The 22,569-nt window shown below is 39.0% G+C and overlaps 1 protein-coding gene and 1 non-coding gene across 4 annotated transcripts in view; one reads left to right on the top strand and one right to left on the bottom strand.

Annotated features, from left to right (window-relative positions):
- MAN1A1 (mannosidase alpha class 1A member 1) overlaps positions 1-22,569 on the bottom strand; it is a 167,756-nt gene that overhangs the window by 123,335 nt on the left and 21,852 nt on the right. For all 3 annotated transcript variants that reach the window (XM_033234426.1, XM_033234427.1, XM_033234428.1), the window contains exon 3: positions 814-910. In XM_033234426.1, coding sequence (XP_033090317.1) covers positions 814-910 — 97 coding nt within the window. The remainder of the gene's footprint in view (positions 1-813; positions 911-22,569) is intronic.
- Positions 20,112-20,213, top strand: LOC117098121. The gene has a single exon (XR_004443184.1). It is a non-coding gene; the product is annotated as a U6 spliceosomal RNA (small nuclear RNA).

Below are 22,569 nucleotides of genomic sequence, written 5' to 3' on the forward strand. Positions count from 1 at the left end.
TATTATGTGAATTGCTATTATTTAACATTTTCAGTTAAAGTATAGAAAGTGTTCTATTGTCGAATTCAGAAGTTCCTGAGTAACACTGTATTCCTTCATCCTGTTACTTACAGACAAATTTTAAGGATTAGAAAGAAATCAAGTGCAGTAGGAGGATACTGGGCAGCTCTGTGACCCAAAGAATCCATGAAACCCTTGTGTTACTCAGTTTTCTTACTTCCACAATGGAATGTTATTAACACCCACAGTACCAGTCACAGAGGGCTGCTGCAGGAACCAAATGCAATAAAGTGTGCAAAATTGGATAAATGGAAGTTCAATTAACCTAATCCATCCTCACTTTCTCTTCCATGGTACAAACAGGAGAAACCTACAGTCAAAATTGAGATACAGTGAAGATCACCATGGCTGGCAGCCTTGCCCAGCTTATGTATAAAGGCACAGCTTTTACCTAACAGGACGCAGTTAGCGCAGCCCACCAAGTGCTTCTATGGTGGGAATCACCCCACAGGCCAAAAATCCTGATACTGCACCCTATAACCATTAAGTGAGAATCTTTATAAGTATGCTCCAGGAATCAGTACTCTTTAAAGTTACGCAGGTTATTCGAACACGCAGCCACTACTCTAACTGAAGGACACACTATGCACAATCCTTACCTAATTTCATCAGGTGTGCAAGTTTCCTAACCAAATGGCCTGGGCCATATTACACAGACTTCTTCACCATCCATAAGCTGAAGCAACTGGGGAGAAGTTAGTAAGTTACTGAGAAGTTACTAAGTCACTAAGAAACCAAAGCACATCTACTCACCAAACAAACTGCTTGAATGGCCTCCTTTTGATATAGGTTTCAGTTCATTTAATCCCCAGGCATAACCTTTATAATTATTCCAAGCATGTTTCATCATCTGAGAAATAAAATAAAAACAGGATTATAATTTGAATGGAGATGTTTTTCCTACAAAATAGGTAATATATTGAAGAGCAAAGGCTAAAACATTAAAATTCATTAGTTAAAAGGATGACTAAGTAAAAGGGTTATGATTATATAAACCAGAACACACATGCTCATATAAACATGCTCGTACACATACACACTACCCTTTTATGTTTACAAATGGAAAGTTTTCTTTTTGAGTTCATTTAATCCTATTTAATACAAATACCATTTTCAAAAGTCAGTTCCCGACAAAGGAATTTAGCTTATCTTGAAAGTATGAACCATGTCTACATTTATCTAGTTCATTTTCATAAAAGATTAATTCTGCAAAGACTATCTTTAAAATTCATATTTTTGCACAAAGTTCTTCTTACTTCGTTGACCTCACAGCTTACAGATAAATATTCAGGTTATCCCTTTAAATCACTTTGATGTTTCTTGACCAAGACTATATGGAGAAGTATTTTAAAATATTTACAAGAAATAAAAAATAAAACTCTGATCATGCCTAGATTTTGGAAAAACTTGTTTATTTTAACATGATCAATCTTTAATTGGATACATATGTGTGTATATGTATGTAACTGAAGATTGATCCAGTATATTCCTAATTGAGGGTCCATGCACCAATAATGGTTTTAAAAGCCAAACCCCTCTGCCATAAATTAGTTGTATACATTTTTTTAATGACTCAAAGAACACATAATTATTTTTGTACACATATTTTTTAAAAGGGTTGGTATGCTTCAACTGTCTAGAACTTATTCATGCCACTACCCCCAATTTATTATCAACAGTAATCAAAATATGGACATAATTGGAAAATGTTCCAATCTGACTCCGTATTTCAGAGTATCTTAAAGCATCACATAAAGTTATAGATATTATTTATGGACCATTTACCACTCAAAATCTTCATTGAGATCAGTATCATTTTATTAATAACAAAGCTTTCATATGTTCCTGAACAAAACAATCAGGATCTTTAACCGATTTGTAAATTACCTTCCTAACTCACCACTATTATTACCAACAGTTACCAAGAATCAGTATTATCTGCTGAGTACTCTGCTAAATGCTGTGACTTTAGTATTGTAACCAATTCTTGCTACAACCCTATAAAATATGTTTTATCATAATTGTTAGAGAAATGAAGAAACTGAGGCTTGGAAGTTAAAAAAACAACTTTAGTCAAAGTCACCACATTTTTCCATAGACAAGGTGCCAGGGTTCATCTCCAAGCTGGCCTGACTCCAAAGCCCACGGCATTAACCAACACATTGCATCACTTTCCTTTAATGAGTCAGCAACAAAATCTTCCTTTACTGAGTCAGATTATTGATCTTCCAACAATCAAAAGAATGTGTATATGGTAGTATTTTCAGGATTTTTTTCTTATAAATTAATTTTGTTGAGAAGTAAAATAGATTTGAGGGTCACATGACTTGATTTATAATCCCTACAATGCCACTGATTCGTCACATACTTAAGGATGAGTCATAGCTTTTGTGATTCTTATCTGGAATTTGGGATAATTTCTTACAGGATGTATGTAAGGAATACATGAACATGGTGTGTGTTTTTGCACCTTGCATACTGCTTGACAGATGGCAGGTAATCACACGTTTATTAAATTTTAAATCTACATTAAAACTAATTAAATTCACATCACAGAAAAATAGAAACCAATGAGCCTCTGAAAGACTAGGTATATAAAAAAATCTACAGAACACCTAGAGATTATATTTGAGTTTTATTTGGTTTTCCCATTAAATGTACTACATTTAGTAAATTCTTCATTCCTGTAAATTTCCAAAGATACTTTATAAATTCAAAAGCTTTTGGAATATACTGAACATCAAAACAGAAAAAAATAGTTATGATGATTTGTTTCAGCTTTGTCAAAAATGATAATTTATACAATGTACCACTAGTAGAGGATCTCCTAAAGTAACCTCTGTAGCATATATTAACTTTTCCTATTTTATTCCCTCAAGGGAAAAGCTGACACTAATTGGTTAGTTTCCTACATTTCAAAAGTTGCTGACATATTTCTCAAAATGGGTTCCTGATCCCATGGGATTTCTATGAGTTATAGTTAGAAAGAAGAAAATGATGTGGTCAAAATGCCCTGAATGAAGCATTGGGAGGGGTTTATCCAGCAATTGTAAAGAGGAACAGTCATATTGTTAACCAATTCCACCAGCTGATCACCTCTGGAAATAATTTACCGCATTAAAGCTAACTGTAAGACATTGTGTGCGTGTGTGTATGCATGCATAGACTATGAGCCTCAATTTAAAAGTCACAAATAAAATCAACTTGTTAACTTAGATTTACGACTTACACAAATATTTGAAAACATCAAAAGGCTACCAGCTTTTAATTTTGTAGTATTAAGGCATTATCCAGCTGAGTGGCGATGGGGATGAAGTAATTTAAGTTCTCTAGACCCAGTTTTCATGAGCTGGCAGGACAAGGAAGTCACACTTCTAAAATTTAACTACTAAAAAGGATAGAATTGATCCCTCCTCTTCACAGGCTCCTTAGGTTTCTTTTGTAGTCTTTCATCAACTTAATTAGGGTTTTACAGCCTGACATTCCATGTAGAAGTAAAATGGGCCCAAATTTCAAATGCAGTAGTGAAACCCTCACAAAAAAAGATAAACTGAAAGCAAGCCAAAGATGTTTTTTTCCTGAATACGTCTATTTGCTCCGGTGAAAGGTATGGCCAACACACTGTGTGAAACGAAAGAAAGGACCCAAAATTTCATAATTGCAACCCATTATTTTAACCCAGACAATATTAAATCGGGTGTAAGGCATTAAAGAAATAGTATTACTTCCCCTTGACTCCATGCTTATAAGAAAAGATTCTTTGATTTGTACTTTCTTCTCAATCGGCATCGGGGCTGATTAATTAGGCCAGGTCATTTATTGAGTATCTGCTACACTATGAAAAGTTAAGATTCTAAAGGACTGAAAGGGAAGTATATAGGACTGTGTCTCACTTATAATCTCATTGATAATATATGGAAACATAAGATACTGCCTGCTTACATACTCACTAAATGTTTATGAAATAGAAGACTAAGAAAACTAATTAAATGTTGTATACAACTCTATTGTTGTTTCTAATAATTTAAGTTTAATGTCCTGATCTAATCAAGCACACTGAAGAAACACGTTGGAATTTCCCTAGTATGCACAGATTTCATATCTTGCATATTTATTGCTAGAACTACTCTTAGCAAATACTTCTATTTGCTAAAGTTTTAAACATATAATCTTTAAATTTTCATATTAGACACATTAAAAGTATTTGAAAATTACATGATTTTGTCAGATACATCTTAGGAAAACTTTGGGCTTTCATTGCCCTATTTCACTGAAGCCTACAAGTTCAAGTCCCACTTATGGCCTCCTTCTATGGGATCTTACATAAAATTTCCATAGTTTATAGGATGTGATGCTGGCCCAGCCGAATGAACCAGGGCCTGGAGCCCAACTCAAAGGCAGACAGCTGAGAGCCAGCCATGAGCCTCCAAGGCGAGGCGCCCTGGTGTGTAGTTCTCACTAATGCATGGGGTGAGACAACCCCAACCATCCACTCTACCTAGGGAAGTGTAACTGGGAGATATTCAGAGAGAACCTAGAGGCCAGACAGCGACATAGAAACAGAGAAGTACAAACACACAGGAGAAAGGGCCATGAAGCAGTAGAAGCCATGAGAAAGAAGAGAAAGGAAGGAGAAAAAAGTTAAGAGGTGGCGGAGGCAGAGATGATGTTGCCACTTGGATGGTTCCCCAGTGGAACTGTGTTAGGCCTGTACAGCTGCTATAGAACGATCAACAATGCTGTTGAGTCCTGAATGTTGATGAATCATCTTCCCTTTTCCTCTTTGCCTGCTGAGACTGTTTGCTTACTTCCCCATGTGTACTTGTAGAAAAGCTTCTCATTTACTGAGGAGTAATGCTAAGAGCGGATCACGGGCGAACACATCTGAGAAACTGGTTTCATATCTGAGCTCTGCCATCGTCAGTGTGACTCTAAGGGAGGCAATTAATCTCTCTGAGCCCACTTTCTGCATGCATAAAATGTGAATAAAAACACCTCATTGGTTGTGGTGATGATTAAATAAAACAGTGCATGTAAAGAGCTTAACACGTTGCCCGACACACAGTAAGTGCTCAATCCATTTTAGGCATTATAGTTACTTTTATTAAAAAACTAAGAATGCCTGTGATCTTTGCAATCTAAAAGAGCTTCACAATTTTTCCTAGTATAACACATAAATACAAGAGACAAATATATGTGAAACCAGGCAAACCTATATCATACACAAGCTGTTTATTAATATATACATTTAAAAAATATACAGAACTATTTGGTATCCAAAAGATGGAGGAAGAAAGGAAGAGTAGAAGGGTCCACTCCAGGATTAAGGCAATGTGGAGTGATCTTTAGTTCTGCAAGTTCATACACTGGCTTTCATAAAATCTTAGTTGTGCCAAGGTACTACTGTGTAGGGGGGGTTTGTTCAAGGGATTTGAGGTTGATCTGGGAAAAAGATAGGACCACAGAGGCAGTTAACAAACAACAAGCTTTAATGACTAGTGCTTTGTACAGGGTTGCATGCGAGGGCATCCAGAGGCATACGGTGAGCAGGTCGCCATGCAGAAAGGGAGGAGGGCGAAGGAACTCCCAAGGGAGAGGTGCATTAGAATGAGGGCTTAGGACTAAGTGATGTCACTTCACAGCATGGTGGAGTATCTCTGTGTCAGAGAACTTTGAAGGGCAGTAGCAGCTCAGTGTCTTAAAACCACAAAGCTCTATCTTATCAATGGCCAACAGATGCTAGGTGAGGTTTCACAGAATGTGTAAGGCAGGCTCTAAATAGCTAAAACTCTGCTTGTTTGGGCTATTTTAAAAATAATTCGATGTATAAAAATTAGTTTGGTGTTGGTGGGCTCTTGAGTTAATGAGTCTCAACCTGCAGTGAGGAAATAACCTAGAGACCAACAGACAGAGGCCATCTTTGGCTCATTTATATAACAGTCTGCTGTTTGTCATGAAAGGGAAGAAGCTCTGTGGTCCAGTGATAATCATGTCCCTGCTGTTCTTGGGGACACAAGGGGCTGTACCTGGTTTAGGCAAGGTCTGAGGTGGAAGAGCACTCTAACTCACTGATTGTTAAACCTGAAAGTGATGTGCCATTTCTCTTAAAACTACACTTAGCATTGATGCTTTGAAAAACAGTGACTTTAAAAGCCTGACAGCAATTTCCATCAAACTTTGCTTAAAATTACTTGGCTGTCATATAAAAGTAACTTCTAGAACTTTCAGATAAAATATTTTTAGGGTCACTGAATCAACCTTATTTCTTTCAATCTTTGGTGGAATTGGAAAACAGAAGGGAGGGACATAGATAAAAAGCAAATTGGAGGAAATTAATTCACAATTTCTCCAAACCTTCACTTACCCCTTGGAAGAGAATTTCTTCATGGATGAACAAAAGACAGCAATCTAACCACCCTTCCTCTGCTTATCTAATGCTATCCCCACCACTGACATTTCTTTATGAGAATGAAGATCTGGAGGGCCAGAAGGACCACTGGGCAGCGAGTGACCGGATACTGAGGCAGGTCACAGGCACATGGCAGAGCAGGTCACAGTGGATAAGCCTGAAGCCGGCTGCCTCAGGGTCTGCCCTTCTACCCCTTAGTTCTCTCACCTTTAAAAAAGAATAACCCATTTTAACAAATGCACCAGTGTGGGTTGAGGTGCTGAAATTGGGAGGTTGTGCCTGTGTGAGGACAGGGGGTATATGGGAACTCTCCATACTTTCTGCTCAATTTTGCTATGAGCCTAAAACTGCTCAGAAAATAAAGCTTATTAAAAAAATAAATATTATCTCCCTTACACACAGTGAGGAGATCAGGTGTGACAGGGCACCTGACTAGAAGACACTCAATGAACCTGGCTGACCTTTATCCACGCACGCCACCTCCTCAGAGTCCTCCTAGGCTTCAGGTGGTTAAACAGAGATAAGGGAGAACTTAGGAAGGAAGTTCTCCTTCCTTTGATGCTTTGAACTTTAGCTGAACTAAGAGTGGGCAGAACAGTTCCGGGATAGGAAAGAAAAGAGGCCAACGTCACCAACAGGTGACAGTGCAGAGCCTGATGTGACTCCGCCTTCACAAAAACTGCTGCCTGGAGTCTACCACAATTACATCTGGAAGTATTTAACAGCCTCTCATGTAACAGGTATCAAGATGCCACCCAAGACAGTCTTAGGAATGATCCTTGTCCTCACATGATTCTTCAGTGAGCGAGGGCCACCTCCAGTCACCTTCTAGCTGTCATCACCCAGTACGTGAAAAAAAAAAGCCCTCTAGCTGTGATAGTTTCCAATTTTACCCCATATCAAATTCAAACACTCATTCACATGCTATTTCAAATGCTGAAATAGATGCATCCCCTCTCTCTGTCCCAAAGGCTGCTAAGGTGTTCTATTTTCAAGATTCTTTACCTCAATGTTACAATGATAATTACTACTTAGTACCTACGGTTGCGAGGATGAGAATTATAAGTGGGAATAAAGCGGCACTGCCAGATTTAGGAAATGGAAATATTACAGAGAACCTGCTTACACTAAAAAAAAAAAAAAAAAAAAAAAAAAAAAAAAAAAAAAAAAAATTGTTTATCTGACATTCAAATTTAACTAAAAGTGCTATATTTCACCTGGCAACCCTAGGACAAAGGGATAGGATACATTCAGTCCCCAGTTCTGAGTCCACCATCTGCTCTCTGGTTTGTGCCCCTGCTCTGTGGTGGGCTCAAAAAAGGGGTCAGAACATTTGAAGGGCCAGACAGGAACAGAACCACCAGGTCTAGGGTAACTAGAAATGAATAAACGAGAGTCAAGCCCTCGACTAAAGCCATTTAAAAAAAAAATATACTACACTGGCTAAGGGTTGAAAAAAAAAATCTGTGAGCCACAATTAGCCCACAGCCCAGCAGTTTGCACTGCAACCCCTACTTTACAGGCACACGGCTAGAACTAACCACTCTGTTTTTAGGTCTGTGGGCATGTGGCTTCCCACCAGCCCTGGTTCCCATAGCTCAGCGAGGAGCTTCTATTTCACTTTTAGCATAGGCTGCCCTTCTCTGGTAGCACCATATGTGCTTTCTCTTTGCCACAAATTAGCAAGTCTTTGAGATCTGAGGTATATAAAGCATTATGTGTAAGTTTCTTAATTCTTTCACTGGATGAGTAGTAGTTTCACATTTTAGAAAGTATTATTTTGTTCTACAAATGAAACTGTAGGAGCTGTCGTCACTATGGGTTATGGAGTCCAAGGCTGTAAAGGAGGAAATGAATTAACTTTGTCAAACAGCTACCACAGTGCACTGTGAAGGGAATTCGATATAATTTAACACATCCAATCCTTACAACACCCTCTCTGGGGTATTATTATCCCTGTTTTTACAGATGAAGCTAAGGCCCAAGGTAGTGTAGAGAAGAGCAAGGCTGGGAACTCTCTCATTCTGATTTTCTCCACTATACACTGAACAGAGCCCTCACTTTTTGCTGCTTGCAAACCTCAGACAGTCATTTGAGGCCTCTGAGCCCTTCTGCTGCTCCACACACAGAGGGCAGCCCTCGCTGGGGTCTAAGCAGCTGTGGCCAGGTGTGGCACCAAATGACACACCGAATCAGGCTTGGGAGCTGGCTCAACTGAAGACCCTCACAATACCACCTTTCCTTGCCTGCCCTACATCCTTCAACTCTCCCAGCCTTCCTCCTCCTCCACTTTGGCTCTCGACTCCAGCTCTGTACCTAACTTTTCTCTTCCTGCCCTGTATGCTACTTGGGCAGACAAGATGGTGTTGCCCTACCCGACCTGGCCTGTCACTAGATTTATGGAAAACCATGAATTCCTGTCTCATGCCAAGCTGCTGTCTACAGATCTGATATTTTCTGAGGTTTACTACCACCACGGGAGCTAATGTAGACCAGCTTCTCTTTCCTCTTTCTATATTACTCGACTTTTCTTGTTGCTATGTGTGCAATTCGTTTGTTGCCAGGTACTCAAGGTTGCCTCTTATTCGCTGAGTGGAGAATATATATATATGGATGGGGATTTTCTTCAGAGTGAGGTGTCCCAAATTCTCCTACAGCCAATTTTAATGTACTTCTAAGTTGGCAAGAGATATATAAAGAAACAGTAATTATTTAATGCTATTGCATGAATTCTAATGCGCCACTGAGCATTAATTCCCCAGTGAAATGAAAGCGTGGTTAGCAACAGCAATTTCTTTAGAAAAAGAGTCAGAATGCCTGATAAAGCCTGTTTTAAAAAATGAGAATTCTAGTAATCACTACTTGTAGAGGACAGATTGCTCTGTTTCTAAGTAGTATCTTGTTCTCCTAAGGAAAAGCCAGTGTTTCTAGCTCTAGCTCAAAAAATTGGATCATATGCATTTAATGGTTCTCTTTTTTTATGGCCAAATTTTGACATTATTTTATAAAACTCTTGTGCTGTTACCAAATGGAAGAGGGTACAGGGGGGAAAAAAAAGAAAAAAGAAATACTTGACCAAAATATAGTCCATTTCTCTAAAACATTCTAAGGGATAATAATTTAGCAACTCAAAAGTTAGAGGTCAGAAAAGGGCTCATTCATATGTGAATATCTAGTCCATTCCTTTTTGGAAAGAAGCACTATTGCCGAGAACACTTTCCTTACATAGAATAGTTTGGCATCAGCTAAGGGTCTACCATTTGCAGTTATTTCCTCATCAGAAGTATCTGTCTTGTGGTTAATGACTATGGTCTCCAGGCAGAAGCTGTCATTGAGTTCAGAAGTCGTCACTTCGCGTTTAAAGGTTTAACCTCAGGGTTTTTGGTCTGTTTATTTGGCTGATTTTTAATTAACACAGAAACTCTGAATTCATTAGATTAGCCTTGCTAAGACCTCTGTGGTCAATGTGAGGCCAGCAAGTGACCCCTTGCAGGCCTGTGGTGACAGGTGATCTTCCTCACTTGGTCCCCAGGCCAAGATCTTATAGGGCTTTCCCAACACGGGAAGCATCAGCAACTATAGATCTTTAGTGATTAAGAGAAAAAGGTATTCGTTGTGTGTGTGTGTGTGTGTGTGTGTGTGTGTGTTCTGAGATGGAGTTTCACTCTGGTCGCCCAGGCTGGAATGCAGTGGCGTGATCTTGGCTCACTGCAATCTCCCCCGCTCCTGGGTTCAAGCAATTCTCCTGCCTCAGCCTACTGAGTAGCTGGAATTACAGATGTCTGGCTAATTTTTGTATTTTTAGTAGAGAAGGGGTTTCGCTATGTTAGCCAGGCTGGTCTCAACCTCCTGAGCTCAGGTGATCTCCCCGCTTTTGCCTCCCAAAGTGCTGGGATTACAGGAGTGAGCCACCGTGCCCAGCAAAAAAGGTATTCTTTGCTGGGATATCACAGATGCTTCCTTAATATCCTGAAGGGAGCTAAAAAAGTATTCCATAGAAAACAAATACTATTTTCATGTAGTGTCTAATCTCAAAAGGTTTTTTTAAATACTTGTAATAAAAAGGTAAGCCCAAACATTCTAACTCACACATTTATCATTCTACAACTTCAAATCTTCACTACATTTTAATTTTTGCAGTAGTGACAAAATGATTTTACAAATTGAAATGTGCTATCTTTAAAAGATTTGTTTACAGATTTGTCAACCTTACAAAGACTAAACTTTTTTTCCCTTTAGATTCCTTTTTTAAACAAAATACTATGAGGCTATCACTAGTATTACTAGTAGTTAATAAAGTTACTAATTATTTAGTGATCGATAAAAATGAATTAGCTTGAATTTCATTAAAATGAGCAAAGTCTGATATAGTTACCTTTTTAAATTACATTCTTTTATTCTTCTTCTTTTTTTTTTTTTTGGAAACAAGCTATTCCCAGAGAGTCAAGCCCCATTCTTCAGTTGTCAAGAGGAGAATTGCAGGGCACAAGTATTTCCCCTTTTTCCTTTCTTTTGTGTGTGTATGTTTTCTAAAACAGACTTTTTTTTAAAACAGAAGTTTCAGATGCACAGCAAAACTGAGTAGAAGGTACAAAGTTCCCATATATCCTCTGTCCCCCAAAGGCACAGCCTCCTCACTATCAACATTATGCACGATTCCTACACTGACACATCATTAGTACCCAAATGTAAAAAAATGTAAGTCCATGACTTACATTAAGGCTCACTCTTAGTGTTGCATATTTCAGTGGTTTTGACAATGTATAACGGCATGTATTTACCACTATAGTATAATACAGAGTATTTTCACTGCCACGAAAATCCTCTTTGTTACCTATTCATCCCTAACTCTCCCCAATCCCCAGTAATTTACTATCTGCATAGTTTTGTTTCATCCAAAATATCATATAATTGGAATCATAAAACATGTAGCCTTACATTGTAGCCATGTTACTTCTTTCACTTAGTAACATGCATTTAAGGTACCTCCATGCCTTTTATTGCTTGATTGCGCATTTCTTTTTAGTGTTGAATAATATTTCTTTTCAGTGCTGAATAATACTCCATTGTCTGGATATAGTGCAGTTTAATTATCTATTTACCTATTGAGGAACATCTTGGTTGCTTCCAAGTTTTGGCAATTATGAATAAAGCTGTTAAAGAAGAGAGTTGCACAGTATAAGCATTTCCTTTTCAAATTAAGGCCAGAAATCACTATTTTCTTAATTAAAGGATTATGAATTGCAATTCTCTAAGTTATTATTATTTGAAGGTAGAATTCATAAAAAATAGATTGGCCATAAAATGCCACATATTATAGGAAAATTTGTTGACAAAACAAAACGAAACAAAACCTTCTGAAGTAACTGTCCTTAAAACTGTCCATTATTAATAAGTGGAATATCCATTGTCATCTAGAATCCATGATCTTGTAAATTCTGAAAGTAATCCTTTTATACTGCTGATAACAGTTTTACAAATTATTATCTGGGCGTAACAATAATAAAAATGTATAAAAGGACTTTACTTACGAAATGTAATACTACCAGAAATGCTGGTTCCTAAGGATAATCTTGGAGTAGCAACTAGTGATTCTACAAGACTTAAAATCTATAATTGGTATGTCCCAAAAAGGTATTTTCTTATCATCATCCTTGTCATAGAAATAGCATTTACTGAACATTTACACATCAGGAAGTATGTAAAGCATTTCTCCGCTCATCCCTTACAACAACTCTGCAAGGAAGGTAGTCTCCCCAGTGAGAGTCCCACTGCACAGATGAAGAAATCAAGAGGTTAAGTAATTTTCCCAACATCAGATCTTAGCAATGGAGGTTGGTTATGAACTCACACTGAGTCTGAAGCCTAAGATATATTACCTTGTACACTGTCCTGAGCCAAATGTGTGACCCATGCAATCTGGGGGAAACTTGCCTTCCAAATAAAGTGTTACTCATGTGCTGTTGATATACATCTTTGCATGTTTCTGTTACCTATCTCATTATTCTGGAAAAATTTACATTATGTTTAAGAGTGAGGCTTTCAGAAACATGACATGCAAAACCAACTTCCTATTATTTCTTTTTTTGAAAACCTTGCAGACGCAGGGAAAGCATTAAATGTACTGCTATGTTAAGAAAGTGAAAATATGAGTATCTCTTACTTCTGGTACCCTGTAGGGAAAAGCTACCTGACATATACTGAAACAGAACTTTGCTTTACATACGTTTTAATAGCTGAAGTTCCTTGCTTTGAAAGATTTCTGTTCCCCTCTACTTGGGCATCCTACATGGTTCTTTCATTACCATGAGTCTTGGTTTCATCGAGGACTGTATTTCATCACCAAAAGAATACTCTAATAATTTCATTTTGTGTTACTGAAAAGACACACATTGCTCAATATTCTAGCTTGAATGTCAGTAATACTCTAAACATTGCCCCTAAATGGCAGTATCAGATTTCTTATTAAACACATGCAGAGAAAAAGTACTGAGATACAGATTATTTTTCAAAGCTCTCTTCTATGGTTTCATCTAGACTTCTATGTTACTAAGATTATCACTAAAAACGGCAAATAATTATTTTAGACTATATGTGATACAGTACCATCTTTAAGGCAAGCACTAACATCTGATATGCCTGTATCATTACCACCCTAAAATCATATTTTCTATGAACTGAAGATCATCTGAGGTATTTTGTAAGTGATGGCAAATACTTCCTGGGCCTGCAAACACATTACTCTAACCCTTCTGATAGGGTTTTAAAATCTGATAGAACCTGATTTTTTTCTCCAAAATGGTTAAAAAAAAAAAAATTCATCTTCATCATCATCATTCATTCTATTGTTGCTGGATGGCAAGTGGCCAGCAATATATGCCCGATTCGGCAACCTGTTAAAATAGACTGCATTACTTAATATGAGCTTTGAATGCAATGACTTCCAATTTTCTTCAGCTATTTTACGGCTTAAAAATCGGGCAAAGACCTCCATAAATTTAAGAAGTAAAAGGAATGTCAAGTTTGTCAGCAGAGGTGAAATTGTTTTATTATTCCAAAAGACTACACAAAGCTGCAAAACAATAAAAATATGAGTATCTATTAGACCTACTGCAGATAATATAGATATATTTACCCCACAAGCAAACCTCTTTTTCCTTTGCTTCTTGCTGAAACTGACAACTGTAAAGACCTAATGTTCTTTCTCAGACTCTTCACAGCTAGAAGTGGCTACTGGTCAAAGTTCCAGCCAATGGGACATTTGTCAAGGTCAATGGGTATCTTTGCTTTCCTTCTTCCTTCTGCCTTGAACAAAGGTGTGTCACGTGCACATATGCTGTCGCAGTGGTTTTTCTGCCAGGAGAACTGCGGTGGTATCTTTTTTTTTTTTTTTCTTTTAAGAGACAGAGTCTTGCTGTGTTCCCCAGGGTGGAGTTGAGTGGCGTAATCTTGGCTTACTGCAACCTCTGTCTCCTGGGTTCAAGCGATTCTCCTGCTTCAGCCTCCCAAGTAGCTGGGACTTCAGTTGCTTGCCATCACGCCTGGCTAATTTTTCATATTTTTAGTAGAGACGAGGTTTCACTCTGTTGGCCAGGCTGGTCTCAAACTCCTGACCTCGTGATCCACCCGCCTTGGCCTCCCAAAGTGCTGGGATTACAGGCATGAGCCACTGCGCCCGGCCAGTATCTTCTCTTAAGGAGGGGTCAGCCAGTTATGTTTAAAGTTCAAACTAAAGTTTGAACTACCACCAATCACTAAGGCATTTAGCATTTAAGTAGTTATCCTTTGGTTGTTTGTTTAAAACTAGAGTGATCAGCTCAAAACTGGGCTATGTACCATTGCTCCAACTTGAGAAAACAGAATTTTTTCTCTGCAGTATTTTTCATATTATTTGGTAGCTGAAACTTCTCTAAAGGTTTGACAGTGACAATTGTGTAATAATAAATAGTATGATTTACCAAAAAAATTACAGTAGCCAACTCCTCTGATTAAGTTTTAAAGACTAATGTGGGCTTGGGGGAAGGCACAAATGGTTAAAAACAAAAAAACAGAGGTATGTGGTCAGGGTTCTGGGATTCACTCGGAAAATAGCAACATCATAGAATAATTTGAGGAGTTTTTCTCCACCTTGTTTGAAAAAAGTAAAATATGTGATCAAAACCAAATAAATTATTCAAGTAAATATTGTTATCAAAGAAGGCTATATTATATACTTTGGTATAAACCTCAAATATTAAAGTATCTTCTGTAATACAATTTATTCATAGTGCTAGTAAAAACTGAATTACCCCAATAATTATTATATACCACTCTGTTAATAACATTAAACAGCTTTAGTTTTGTGAAAAGGGGCTCTTGTTAAAAAATATTTTATAATAGTATTTGTATTAAATACTATGCTTCTAGTCAGTAAAACTGATAATACTATTTGAAATGTTTAATTTTTACCTAATTTTACAGGGTATCATAGTTGAATTACAATATCTCTTTCTCAAATGTAAAATTTCTGACCCTCAAATATGTATACATGAAAGAATACAACTTTCTCCCTAAAGTTTTACTGTAACTACATGAAATCTTATTTAAAATAGGGCATATACTTGTGATCTTCTACTATCGATTTCCATATAAACTGACTCTCACACTGTTTTCTTTTCAATGTTTGAACAATATTAGAATTCCACATTCTTCATTTCTGGAAACAAGGCTGTTGTTCCAAACAGAGAAGTATGACCTTCTACTGTTGACAGAAAATACCTTCCCAGTACTGAATATAAAATGCTGTCCTTGGCTTAGGACTCTCTAACTTGATTTAAAATATCCTTGTTTAAAATGCTCCTCCAAACCAGAAGGATATTTTACCTTCTACAGGATACTCTGTCAGGATTTATGAAGGATCTGTCCCTCTTGCCTGCTTCCTTGGTCCTGTCTCAGAAGGTCACCCTCCCAACAACTAACTACTCATCTTTGAATTTTACTGACAAAGAACCAAGGTCGTGAAATCTAGTGGACTGAATACATGGCCTGTATTTTTTTTTTTTTTTTTTTTTTTTTGAGACAGGATCTTGCTCTGTCTCCCAGGCTGGAGTACAGTGGCACGATCTCAGCTCACCACAGCCTCAACCTCCCGGACTCAAGTGATTCTTCTGCCTCCGTCTCCCTAGTAGGTGGGACTACAGGCACGTACCACCATGCCTCGCTAATTTTTAGTAGAGACGGGATTTTGCCATGTTGGCCAGGCTGGTCTTGAACTCCTAACCTCCAGGGATCTGCTCACCTCAGTCTCCCAAAGTGCTGGGATTACAGGCATGAGCCACCGCCCCTGACCCTGCAAATGTTTACTTTGAGCATGGTAAAAATGTTCCAGGGGCCGCAGCCCTCCCTAACAGTGGCCCACTCCTGTAGAACTCACAGAGAAGGAAGCAGATCACACCTTCCTCAGCCAGGCAGAAAGCAAATTCCCCAAGAGATTCAGTGGGGCAGCAGGGTGGAAGCTGTCCTAGTACTGGACTCTCCAGACCAAAAGCCATTCCCGTGTTCCTTTGTGCCAGGCAGAACCATTCATTCCTTCCACAATCATCTTGAGCACCTACAGCTACATGGCCTACACTGCATTCAATTCCTGTTCACGAGGAGTTCACTGGTGTACAGCTGTATATCTGTGATGATCTTATCCACATTACTAAGTGCTGTCATTCTGGTTCCATTTCAGCTTTTTTTCTTCTCCCAGGCTTGACTCTCTGGGTACTGGGCCCTGCTCAGCTTAGACTAATCACTACTATGATATGCCTTGCCAGTATTCTTTGGAATCCAGACTCAGATCTCAATTCTATTCTCAGAACTAATGGTAACCATGTTTTGTAAAGGAATTGTCTTCCTAGGATGATCTCAAGTCTTTGGGACCCTCTACTCACTGGTCCAGACTACCACAATAAAATGTCACTATGTACACCGAAATGAGGCAAGAAACATGGCCCTGTGTGTGCTATTTGCTACTCAGCCAGGCCTGCTTACAGAAATTCTATAATATACGTAGACACTGATTCACTGTAATCTAAGTCTCTCTTCCCCAGATCAACTAATTATTGATGACAAAGAACCACGGTTGTGAAATCTAGTGGACTGAATACATGGCCTGCATTTTTTTTTTTTTTTTTTTTTTGAGACAGGATCTTGCTCTGTCTCCCAGGCTGGAGTACAGTGGCATGATCTCAGCTCACCACAGCCTCAACCTCCCGGGCTAAGTGTTGTCATTCTGGTTCCATTTCGGCTTAGGTATTTCCCCATATTTCACTGATAAAGCTGTTGAGTTTTTTCCAAAAATGTCTTCAGCATAAGGCTCTGAATCAGGAAGCAGCAAACTAAGGTTTGGGTAACAATCATTTCAAAGTAGAAGGAAGGCTTTAACTAGTTTTCAACTGCTATGTGGCTGGGTCTTTGATGTGGTGCTCAAGCAGGCAACTGAGCCCACAGCAAGGTGGTGGCTGACAGAAGAGGTTCTCTGTTCTAATACCCTGACATCACAGGACACTGGCTGGACTTTGCCCAAACCCTTGAAAGATGCCAATTATATTTAAGGCTCATCTCTCTTAATCACAAAGTCTGTGAAGAAGTAGTTATCACTGTTACACCACTTTAGAGAGTGTCAGAAAAACAAACTAGTCAAACTGAACAAAAGATCGCATTATAAAATGTAGTTCTGCTGTAAACTGCTTTTCCCAGGTTCTAGCCCTAATTAAAAATATGGCAGATATAATCTGACTCAAAAAGGTTTTGTTTCTTCCTTTTAAATAAGGAGTCAGGGTGTTTCTCTTTATGCGTATAGATTCAAAGTTGTAATACAATGATCCAAAAAGGATAGAGTGGTTACCATCCTCGCTGCAATTAACACCTTCCTTTTGTCATAATGATGTAAGCCACAAATTTGTTAAATACCATGAGACAAATGTATTTCTAATATGATCACAATCTCATATATTTTTACTAATACTTAGCAATTGTATCATGTAATCAATTATCAAGTATTTTTAGCACTTAGTTGATGACTAACATGTCAGTATTCTGCTTAATCTTAATGATGAACTGCAGGTTATTTGTGTTTGTGTCTTGTGATTCTCAGTTTCTCCAAGTAGGTTAACAGAGTGGAAGGTATGGGAATGTGCCCAGGTTCCTTCCTACATGATCCAGGATGTCAGTCTAATCAGCTTCTGCACTCTGTGGTCATGCAAGTGTTGATGATTAAGTGACCTATCATCAAAAGGACAAATTCTGTAACCACGAGAATGAATAGAGTCTCAGACAGTCCTACAGAATCTTGTACAGACAAATCAAATAGCTGAAATTGATAGAAGAGGTGGTAGAGAAATAAGTAGTTGAAGAATACCCTAAATTCTAAATTATTCAATATTCCTATGGGATCAGAAGGAGTGAAGAGAGCAAACACATACGCCTTGTATCATATTCAGAAATAAAAATAACAGTGGCAAAAACATTTGGGGCCTTGCAAAATTTACTGCTACTACAGTATAGGTAAATTCCACATAAGCAACTGTAATGCATATTTATCTTAACTCTCACTGTATTCTAACACACACAGTAACAGCAAGTTTCCAAATCCAAGTACAGCTGACCCTTGAACAACATGGGTTTGAACTTGGGAGTCTGCTTATACTTGGATTTTCTTCCACCTCTGCCTGAGGCAGCATGAACACCTCTCCTCTTCCTGCTCCTCAGCCTACTCAACACGAAGACAACAAGGAATGAAGACCTTTATGATGACTCACTTCCACCTGATGAATAAATATATTTTCTCATGATTTTCAAAATAACATTTTCTTTTCTATAGCTTACTTTGTCATAACAACACAGTATATCATACACATAACATACAAAATACATGTTAACTGACTGTTTATGTTTAGTGAGTAAGGCTTCCGGTCAGCAGTAGGCTATTGGTAGTTAAGTTTGGGGGGGAACTGAAAGTCATACGCAGGTTTTCAACTGCATGAGCGGTTGGTGCCCCAATCCCTGCATTGTTCAAGGGTCACCTGTAATTTCATTCCTTATCATCTCCAGAAGAACCTCACTGGAAAATTAGAAAATGAGAACTCCCATTCAATGATTCACAAGACCAGAGTATTTCTTACCCTTAATTATATATTCTAGAAGTTAAGCACACTCTTTTCCTGTGATACCTGTTTTTATAATCACCAGAACAATTATTTTCTACTTTTCACTTTCCTGTAGAACTCAGAGCCAGCCCTATAGCTGTCAGTCATGAATTTCCTCACTGTTAAAAGTCACTCATGATACATGAATATTTTATTTGTAAATGAAGTTGTTACTAAAAACATAAAAGCCCCAACAGGGGCTTTTAATCTTGACACTACTGACATTCGGGATGGATAACTCTGTGTTTGGGGGTTGGGGAGGCAGCCCTGTGCATTTTTGGACTCAGAGTGGTATCCCTGGCCTGTACACACTAGATGTCTGTATCTCACCCTGTCAGATGTAACAACGCTTATCTCCAGACACTGGCAAATGTACCCTGGGGAGTAAAACAGCCTTAATTCAGAGCCAATGGTTAAAGCACATTGTTCAATTAGAATAATAATCCCAGGACTCACACAGCACTATGTACTAGTTACAATTCCAGACACTTTACATATATCAACACATTTAATTTAATCCTCAATAATAACTCCACAAAGTTAGGCCTATATTTACCTTCATTTAACAGGTGACAAAACTGAAGTACAGGGAGGGTAAGTAACTTGCCCAAGGTCACTGGACACATGAAAGAGAGAGAAATCAGAATCAGGGAGTTTGGCTCTAGAGTTTTTGCTCCTAACTTTTACACTATACCTGCTAAGATGCAGGGTGAATAAACAAAAATTAGAATTATTTTTCATTCAAGATTTTCAGTCGTCTGGCCAGACATGGTGGCTCACAGCTGTATCCCAGCACTTTGGGAGGCCGAGGTAGGCGGATCACTTGAGGTCGGAAGTTTGAGACCAGCCTGGCTAATATGGTGAAGCCATATCTCTAGTAAAAATACAAAAATTAGCCAGGTGTGGTGGCATGCACCTGTAATCGCAGCTACTCAGGAGGCTGAGGCAGGAGAATCGCTTCAACCCAGGAGGCGGCGGTTACAGCAAGTTGAGATTGCACCACTGCACTCCAACCTGGGTGACAGAGCAAGACTCTGTCTCCGGGGATGGGGGTGTGTGAATTTTCAGTAGTCTTACAACACTGGGTGCTTTAAGTACCCCTATTGAGCCCAGAATACGAACAATAATGGAATTGAAATAACATAGCTTGTCAAAGGCTTCAACAAAAGTCCTAAGCAAAAAATGGAATATTCTTCCTATTTATCAGTACTCCTTACATGTGGAGCTGGCATGTTTGCTTGCCTTCTCTGTTTATTTGCATGTACTAAAAGTTGCTATACAAAGGAACTACTGTACGACTACCAACCGAGCTTCTTTTGATTTGCATTACTCCTACCAGCAACCTGAGGCACAAAATATCTCTTGGGTAACAGTTTATGTTTGTTGAACATAAATCACAGCAAAGTCAGAGATCCAGCTGAAAAGGACTCCATGTGATGTTGCAGGTTTGAAAAAGGAGGGAGCGTTCAGTTCTTGCTTTGGCAAGTTGTATGAACACTGGAACAACACAGAGAAGATTAGCATGGCCCCTCTGCAAGGATCATGTGCAAGTTTATGAAGCACTCCGTATTTTTTTTTTTTCTTTTTTGAGACAGGATCTTGCTCTGTCACCCAGGCTGGAGTGCAGTGGCTCGATCTTGGCTCACTGCAATCTCCGCCTCCTGGGTTCAGGTGATTCTCCTGCCTCAGTCTCCCGAGGAGCTGGATGACAGGTGTGCACCACCATGTCTGGCTAATTTTTGTAATTTTTAATAGAGATGGGGTTTCACCATGTTGGCCGGGCTACATTCCATATTTTTAAGATGCTAGTACAACATGGTGACTATAGCTAAGAACACTGTACTGTACACTTGAAAACTGCCAAAAAAGTACATTTTAAGTGCTCCCGCCAAAAGAAATGGTAAGAATGTGAGGTAACAGATATGGTGATTAGCTGAATTTAGCCATTCCACAATGGATACATATTTCAAAATGTGTACACCATAAATATATATAATTTTTACTTGTCTAAATGAATGAATGAATGAAAAGAAAATGGAGGGAGCAAAGTGATGAAGAAAGCAGGTGGCCTTCAGAAACTGAGAGTCCCCTGGCTGACGGCAAGGAAATGGGGACCTTAGTCCCATAGTTGGCAAGGAACTGAATTTTGCCAACAACCTAAATGAGCTTGTAAAACAGATTCTCCCCTGAGCCAGATAAGAGCCTGGGCCAGCTGACAGCTCATTTTTGGCCTTATGAGACTCAGTGCAGAGAAACCAAAAAGCCCACTCTGACTCTGACCTACAGAACTGTAAGATATTAATTCGGATTGTTTTAAGTCACTCTGTTTGTGATAGTTTGTCACAGGAATGAAAAGAAAACACACCACACAACATGCCCAAGGAAGAACAGTAAGTCACCCACTGCCATACCATGAATTACCAAGTGGCAGACAGGGATTCAGAAACCTGGTCTTCAAACCCCAAAACTATTTCCTTAAGTAATCAGTATCTGCATAGGTTTCCTAGCATGCAAATAGTTTTGCATCCGTTCACCTGCTGGCTCCTCACATCCAGGAAAGGTAGGCATCATCATCACTCTCACAAAGAAATAAAGCTCAAATGCATTGTATACCTCCACAGGGTTGGACTGTTAATAAGCGGCAAAGCCACAAGCTCTTTCATCTCAGTGCCTTTGCGTGTGCTGCCTTTAACACTAAGATAGTAAGTAGGTTAAAACAAAGTGAGCCATAAAAACAGAGAAAAATAATTTTCTGCTGTTCAGGGGATAAGAACAGGCAAGAATTTATGGAATGAAGAAGATTTAAATTGGGTCTTGATAGGTAGGATTTCAAAAGAAGACTTGATTATTTTGTAAATTTGGAATCAAATTCTGGATTCGATGTGTGCAGGTATGTGTTTTAACTAGTCACCATTAAAGGGTTCACACTTCATCGCATAATGAAGCAGCAATATGAGAGGCTGTGAAACGGTTACTATCTCAGGGAAAGTAAGTTTTGTTCATGAACTGATATTTTGCAGGCATGTCTGTATCACAGTTAATGGAACAACATAAAATGCTAAAGCTGGGGAACTGTCATTTCAATAAGGTAAAACCTTCCATGACGAATATATAGCAGAACCCTGGACAACTTGCCTCTGACAAGTGGGCCCACAACAGAGAAATCTCCAATAAGGTAAACACAGCAAAGCAGATGTCTGGATGCAGCAGAGATGCCAGAAAACCTCTGTGCAGCCAGGCAATCCTCTCCTTCCTGTCACTTAGGAGGCTCTCTGCCATGCCTACATTTGCACTAAAAATCAATACTCCACCCCCTGGCCATAGATGATTAGACACTTAACTAAAGCTGGGTCAGATTCTCCACTCTGGGAATTTGGAATTGAGCCTCTGAGGTGCTTATTATAAAGTCTATTAGTGCTTAAACTTATTGGCCATGTAAACTTGAGGACTGATTCATAAGACAGCCTGTCTGCAGAGGAAAGAATAAAGCAGGTATGACTGAAGATAAAAGACTAGGTAGCCCAGAATAAGAAATGAGGGGCCGGGCGCGGTGGCTCAAGCCTGTAATCCCAGCACTTTGGGAGGCCGAGACGGGCGGATCACGAGGTCAGGAGATCGAAACCATCCTGGCTAACATGGTGAAACCCCGTCTCTACTAAAAAATACAAAAAACTAGCCGGGCGACATGGCGGGCGCCTGTAGTCCCAGCTGCTTGGGAGGCTGAGGCAGGAGAATGGCGTAAACCCAGGAGGCGGAGCTTGCAGTGAGCTGAGACCCGGCCACTGCACTCCAGCCTGGGCGGCAGAGCGAGACTCCGTCTCAAAAAAAAAAAAAAAAAAAAAAAAAAAGAAATGAGGAATAGCGGTCTCGGTTCCCGGGACCTTCACATTTGTAATTCCAGGCTCTGTGAGGTCTTCACCTAAATCCATG

Source organism: Trachypithecus francoisi, unplaced genomic scaffold, assembly GCF_009764315.1.
Source record: "Trachypithecus francoisi isolate TF-2019V2 unplaced genomic scaffold, Tfra_2.0 Lachesis_group15, whole genome shotgun sequence".
Lineage (NCBI taxonomy): Eukaryota > Metazoa > Chordata > Mammalia > Primates > Cercopithecidae > Trachypithecus > Trachypithecus francoisi.